Here is a 7,029-nt window from a genome sequence, read left to right on the forward strand (position 1 = left end):
AAAAAAAAAAAAAAAACACCTTTTGAGCCCCGCCCGGCCGTAACGGGATAAAAACCCTAACCGCACGTATTAAAAAAACAAGAAAAAAAAAGGGGGCACCCTCTAGAAGCATCGGGGCCCTTCGTATCGGTCTCGGCCCTTTGGAACTCTCCAGAAGACCACGAAACCGTCTTCTCGCCCCTATAACCCCTTGCCCTCTCCTCACTCTCTTCTCGCCCAATCCAATCCGATACGATCCGATCGGTCTCCGCCACCACTCGCCATTGATTGCTCGCTGCGTAGGAATCCGTAGAGGTTTGGAGGTGTAGGAATGGACGAGGACTTCGATCTCCGGGCGGGCGATGAGATGATGAACGAGGACGCCATGGATTTCGCCGACGAGAGCCCCGTCCTCAAAGTTGGGGAGGAGAAGGAGATCGGGAAGCAGGGCCTCAAGAAGAAGCTCGTCAAGGAGGGCGAGGTCTGGGACACCCCCGAGGTCGGCGACGAGGTCGAAGGTATAGTCAAAAGGCCGTTTTGGATCCAAGTCTCTTCTATCTTTCTTACTCTTCTGCCGGTTCTTCCATGGGTTTTTGGGATGTGGGTGTTGTTTATTTAGTGTTTTCCTGTTAGCTTCTTTGAAAAAAAAAAAATTGATCTGTGAGGTTTTGGATTGCAGTGCACTACACTGGAACGCTGCTCGATGGGACAAAGTTTGATTCGAGCCGTGATCGGGGGACGCCGTTCAAGTTTAAGCTTGGACAAGGTGGGATTTCTCTCCTCCATTGGATTTGATTTCTGTTTGATTGATCTTTGAGGTTTTAGGAGTGATGTGAAGACGTGCAGAAACTTTAAACTTCGAACTGGTGTGCTCTTTTTACTTAACTGAAGTGTGTGTGTGTGTGTGTGTGTGTGTGTGTGTGTGTGTGTGTATAGATTGGATGATGCTTCTGAAATAGAGAATTGAATGTAAGGTTTATTTATAAGATTTGGCAGGCATGGATCATGTTGATTATATAAATGTACATGTAAGACGATCCTCTCAGAGATCTGTACGTAAATTAAGAAAGTTGGAAGCTACATCTGGATGGGTGCATATCTTTTGATTCGATAACTTTTTTATATAGGCTTAAACTTATGGCAGGAACAATAGATGGTAATTGTCTTTCTTGTTGACAAATACTAGATCTTTGTTCCTGGACTTGTAGTATAATCCTCCGTGGGTTTGACGAATTGGTAGAAAAGAAAATTAGATGGACTCTGTGTTTTCTTTTCATTATTTTGTTACGTACCTCTCAGTGTGCATTCATTTAAAAAGCTCGTATCTGTCCAATATCTTGTCTGATCAAATAATCCATTGTGTTTTGAGGGTGAAATTTCCCATTAAGCCTCCTGTAAACTGGATTTTTATGTCTAGTTTTGGCTATTTAGGGTTGTGACTTGGTTAACGTGTCTTTTTTCCATGGTATAATTAGTAAGATTCTCGACTTCCGTAAGCTAGGTATGCTATATTCTGCATCTTATTTGCCTAAAGTCAAAACCACGAGAAAACAATTATAATGTGACGTACAAATCTTTTTTTAATAAAATAAAGAAGTTATCATTTCTGGTTAGTGTTTTTTAAGAATTTCGATATATGGTCAATGTAAGGAAACAACAAAGCATGCAATTATCTAGATTTGAAAATGCTTAGGCAAGTGAAAATTTGGACGTTGAGGCAAAAGTTCTGTAAATTTTTAGAATCTACTTACGTAGGAGTCATATCTTGCACTTATAGAAACTTGTCTTATTATTATTATTTTTTTTTGATTGTTAAACCAAAATTTTTGGCGTGGCCAAAGGCTTCAGCCAATTACCTTTTTTGAGTACTCCTGTGGGAACCTGTAGTTCTAGTTTCGCTTTAGGATTTTCTTTCACTTCCTAAAATCTTTGGTTTCTTTTTTACTATTGCAGGCCAAGTGATAAAGGGATGGGATCAAGGTATCAAGACGATGAAGAAGGGTGAGAATGCCATCTTCACCATCCCTCCTGAGTTAGCTTATGGTGAATCTGGCTCGCCTCCCACCATTCCGCCCAATGCCACTCTCCAATTTGATGTTGAACTGCTCTCCTGGTCAAGCGTTAAGGACATATGCAAAGATGGAGGCATTATCAAGAAGATCTTGAAAGAAGGGGAAAAATGGGAGAATCCTAAAGATCTTGATGAAGTACTTGGTATATTCTGTTGCTCCCAATTTCTTGTCATTTCCATTATACTTCTGCCTTGCTTCTGAAACTGACAACTCCCTTGTATGAATGTAGCGAAATATGAGGCCCGGCTTGAGGATGGAACTGTAATATCAAAATCTGAGGGAGTAGAGTTCACTGTCAAAGATGGTAGGTATCGTTCATTGATATTGTTCATGTAGTCTGTTAGTAAACTGTAAGTATAGTAACCTTAACCTAACAGGAATATGTTTTTGGAGCCAGGGTTCTTCTGTCCTGCATTGGCTAAAGCTGTGAAAACGATGAAGAAGGCTGAAAAGGTGCTCCTTACTGTGAAGCCACAATGTAAGTTTGTAGCACTGTTAATTCAAAATGCACTCCTGTTCTGATGCTCAATTAGTTCTTATTTGTAAGACCTTTGTTTTGAAATCTTTCTTGAGGACAGATGCGTTTGGTGAGAAGGGTAGACCCGCTTCTGGTGATGAGGGTGCTGTGCCGCCAAATGCCACCCTTAATGTGGAGCTTGAATTAGTCTCTTGGAAGACTGTTACAGAGATAGGGGATGATAAGAAGATCCTTAAGAAAATTCTTAAGGAAGGCGAGGGATATGAACGTCCAAATGAAGGCGCAGTTGTGACAGGTGATAATTTAGTGCAATGATTTCTTCCATGTCCATATGTTTGTCATATATTTGGATTCTAATTTTATTTGATTTTGGTGTTGGCAGTGAAATTGATTGGGAAACTTCAAGATGGGACTGTGTTCGTGAAGAAGGGTTATGATGATGAAGCACCATTTGAGTTCAAGACTGATGAAGGTAAAGCCTATCTCATTGTTCTGTGCATTTGTTTCTTGTTTATCTTTTTCGCATGATGACAAGAGTCCATGCAAATTGTTACGGACACAGAACAAGCCATTGAGGGTCTGGACCGAGCTGTGATTACCATGAAAAAGGGGGAAGTCGCTTGTATCACAATTCCACCTGAGTATGCATTCTCTTCCACTGAATCAAAGCAGGATCTTGCAGTGATTCCACCAAACTCCACTGTGATTTATGAGGTTGAGCTTGTATCCTTTCTTAAGGTATATGCCTGATCTTGTTCCCACTAGCTCGATTGCGACAGCGTGCGAGAATAATACTCCGGAGAGTAATGTAATAACTTCTTGCTTTCAGGAGAAAGAGTCTTGGGACATGAACAATGCAGAGAAGATTGAAGCAGCTGGTAAGAAGAAAGAAGAAGGAAATGCGCTTTTCAAAGCGGGCAAATATGCAAGAGCTTCCAAGCGATATGAGAAGGTACTTGTCGTACTTGGGTATTTTTGTTAAGTGTATGCCCTTCTTTAGCCTGCTTGTTACGGTTTGTTGATTCTATTTTTTAATTTTTTTCATACAGGGTGCCAAGTTTATCGAGTATGATAGCTCATTTAGCGACGAGGAAAAGCAGCAGTCAAAAGTGCTGAAGATTACATGCAACCTCAACGATGCAGCTTGCAAGCTTAAGCTCAAAGACTACAAGCAGGCAGAGAAGCTTTGCACAAAGGTACTGATGATTGATTTGCAACCTATCATCAGAGAATTGCTACGGCACGTCTCTCTTTTATTATTATCTTCTGAATATGCGAATGTTGGGAAAAATTATCAGGTATTGGAGCTTGATAGCAGGAACGTAAAGGCCTTGTACCGAAGGGCCCAAGCTTATATTCAGCTCGCGGATCTGGATTTGGCAGAGCTGGACATTAAGAAAGCTCTTGAGATTGATCCTGACAATAGGTATGCACACCGGCAAGGATCCGCCTCATCCTCTGCTTATTTGTAAATGACAATTTTGACAGTCTTCTGATTCTTTGTGGCCTTAGGGATGTGAAGTTGGAATACAGAACTCTGAAGGAGAAGGTGAAGGAGTATAACAAGAAAGATGCCAAATTCTACGGGAACATGTTTGCCAAGATGAGCAAATTAGAGAATATGGAAGCCCATGTAAGGGATCCAAACTTTGGAAAATCATCCATAATTGATGCCTGTTTCTGATGCTTCGTCATTAGGCAATGCATATAGCTGCATTTCTAACTTTAGTTTTTTACTTTTGGTTGGTGGTACAAGGCTGCATCAAAGCCGGAGACAGAGCGCATGAGCATTGACAGTGCAGCTTGAGCTGATAATGAAGCTGAGCGGGTTTTGTGAGTGGCTTCCTTTTTGTGGTTAAGCTGCATCTTTTGGAGTTTTAAGTTAGATTGCTTGATTATGAAGCCTCAGAGAAATTGCTATAAAGTTGTTATATTTGATGCACCGAGTAGTGATCTAAAAATATTTAGAAATTAGCGACATTCTAAGTATTAGTGGTCGAGAGTGCAAAACGTAATCTTGCTGCTTCTCGAATTGACAGACCACTTAATGATTTCTTCCAAGCGACCTTTTTTTTTTTATATATTTGTTTCTCTTGTGGTTTTGCTTTATGTTGCTGGCTTAGTAGTTTAGTTGGTCTCCGAAAGTGGTGGTGGTGATGCTAGGTTAACATCAGTCTCCGCCCATTTTTTAGGCCAGGGAGGTCGGGCATGACTGGATTTAGCTGGGATGAGGATCAAAATGCTAGAGCCTACGTGATTGCCTGCTGCATTTATTTTTTTGTAGCGAGAGCATCTTTAGTTGTTGCAGGCTAGAATCCTCGGTTGGCTGGCTTCGGAAAGTGTGACCACGTATCTTAATACGTTTCCCATATGGGAAGATACAAATTGTTCATGGGAGGTGTCATGCGAGAGGTGAGGGCGGAGCTCCGTGAGAGAGGGGTTTTTGTTGTTAAGAGGGTTTTGTTTTTCTTATGTGGGGATGTGTGCGACATGACGTGTGCAAGAGTTATTGAGGTCTTTTCATTTTTTTTCTTTTTATTTTTTTGCCCTTTTTGTGATTCGGAGTAAAGAACGTTATATGCCCAAATGTGCGTATGTATGGTCGTGTGAGGCGTGGCGCAGATACCTGCACAAAAATCCCAATGCCTTGGTTTGATCATCTCCTTACTTTTTGAAAACTAAAAGACCTTTTTTGTCGTCTATTGATTTCTTCGGCTTCATGATTTGGATTTTTTGGCTCTTCCAGTCGCACAGCTTGGCGGCTGTCCAAAGCCCCAAAATCCTGTACTAGGGTTTGTAACAGTATTTTATGCTTCAGATTGGTATTTGCAAACTATTTATTTTTAGTTAATTTTTAGTATTTTTTTTATTGATTTTAAAACGAGATGGAAGTGATTACTCCTTGAGGCTTCACCCCTCCTAAACAAAAATCCTTGGGACAATGATTAAACACTAACTTTGGACTGCTAGCAGTCACTGAGAATTTGCTATATATGATTGGCATGGACGGATAACAAATTGAAGCAGGATTGCAGGAACTTTGCAAGGTCATTTTTCCCAAGCTCCAAAATGATGGTTTGGGAAATGTTCGGAATCCGAAAACTTGATTAGAGAAAAAAGAAAATATAGTTCTCTTACCTCTCTGAGGAAATATCTGATCAAGGAAGCTAGCATGGTGTGTATCGACTTGCTTCGAGCTCATAGGTTTGTCTAGTCCCAAAGAATGCAGGAACTTCCATAATGTGCTTGAGAAGGGCAATGAGGTCCTAGGGATTCGCACTCTCAAGATTGTTAGATCACATTCCAAAAAATTGAGGTTGGCCTCACTAATTCTTAACTCAGTCACTCCCACCTATGTGGGAAATATAAGATGGGTGGCATAATCGAGTGGTATGTTATTTTCGAGAGTCATGTTAGGTAGCTTTGGGTTACAATTCAAAGATTGCACAGCTCGGTCAAAGCTTATTAACATCCCCATGCAACAGGTGTATGAGTGTCAATTTTCTGAATGTGAACAGATGGTGGAATACTGTAACTCGTCGAGAACTTATTTCCTCCCTATCTTTTGTGATTCGATCTGCTCAAGTCCACCAGTTCTGCATGGTCCATGGGCAGAAACGAAATTTGTGGGAAACGGGAGCAGCTCTGATGCGCAACACCTCTCAGATTTATAAGTTCATCACTCAGGATTCATTGGAATTTGCTGATAAAAAGCTTGGTTTTGGAGTTTAGAGCGGTCAGAAGCAGCCTAGAACATGTGCTGCTTCAATGTTCAGCGACCCCAAGGGTGTGCCAGGTGATGCCAATTCATCATTGCGGTCGCCATTCATTTGGCTCTAAGAGAGGAACACAAGAGGAAGGAGCTACCGAAGAAATTTACAGGGCATACCCGAGTTCTTTTCCTGCATGACTCTTCTCCCAGGATCAATTTAGACACTTCAGACAAAAAAGTATCGGTAGAATCTTAAGGTTGGTGCAAGGCATTTCTCCCCAGCTACGGTTCCTTTGGCAGAGCTATGAGCAGCTGCATGGAAGCTTGATCTATGCAACCGACATTGTCAGAGCGTATGGTTCGGTGGTGGCTCCATCACCGCAGCTAGATGCAATTCTGAGTGATAATCATCCACTTCTATTCTAATACCTCACATACTTCCTCCAAAGCCAATCAGCTAGCAGGTAGAGGTCCTTCCCAGCTTAACAGATCTTCTCAAAACTGATTGGAACGGTTGTTTGCAGTGTTACAGTGTTAGCCACTGCAAACAGTCTGGAATGTAAACCGCGGACATGCGCAGTTGAGGGATCCAGTCAAGATAATGGCAACTAACATAGGATGTGTGTCAAGCTGCACCTACTCTAGTAGAGAAACCCATGCGCATGGTTCGATCTTGGGAGCCTTGCAGGTATGGTTAGGGTTGCGCAAGTTACCACATTCCTTACCCCCTTTTACCATCATCCTGTCATGTTTGTGTGATGTAAAAACAGGTATTGCATGTTATGATA

At 41.6% G+C, this 7,029-nt stretch overlaps 1 protein-coding gene across 1 annotated transcript; it reads left to right on the plus strand.

Moving 5' to 3' along the window:
• The first annotated feature begins 107 nt into the window (after positions 1-107).
• LOC103710619 (70 kDa peptidyl-prolyl isomerase-like) lies at positions 108-4,637 on the plus strand. The gene is made up of 13 exons (XM_008796435.4): positions 108-497; positions 659-745; positions 1,933-2,193; positions 2,281-2,355; positions 2,449-2,529; positions 2,630-2,824; positions 2,912-3,001; positions 3,092-3,267; positions 3,359-3,481; positions 3,579-3,725; positions 3,828-3,955; positions 4,042-4,162; positions 4,286-4,637. The coding sequence occupies exons 1-13, from the start codon at positions 311-313 to the stop codon at positions 4,334-4,336; spliced, it is 1,722 nt and encodes a 573-aa protein (XP_008794657.1). The 5' UTR covers positions 108-310; the 3' UTR covers positions 4,337-4,637.
• The last annotated feature ends 2,392 nt before the right edge of the window (positions 4,638-7,029 follow it).

This window comes from Phoenix dactylifera, chromosome 7 (genome assembly GCF_009389715.1).
Source record: "Phoenix dactylifera cultivar Barhee BC4 chromosome 7, palm_55x_up_171113_PBpolish2nd_filt_p, whole genome shotgun sequence".
Lineage (NCBI taxonomy): Eukaryota > Viridiplantae > Streptophyta > Magnoliopsida > Arecales > Arecaceae > Phoenix > Phoenix dactylifera.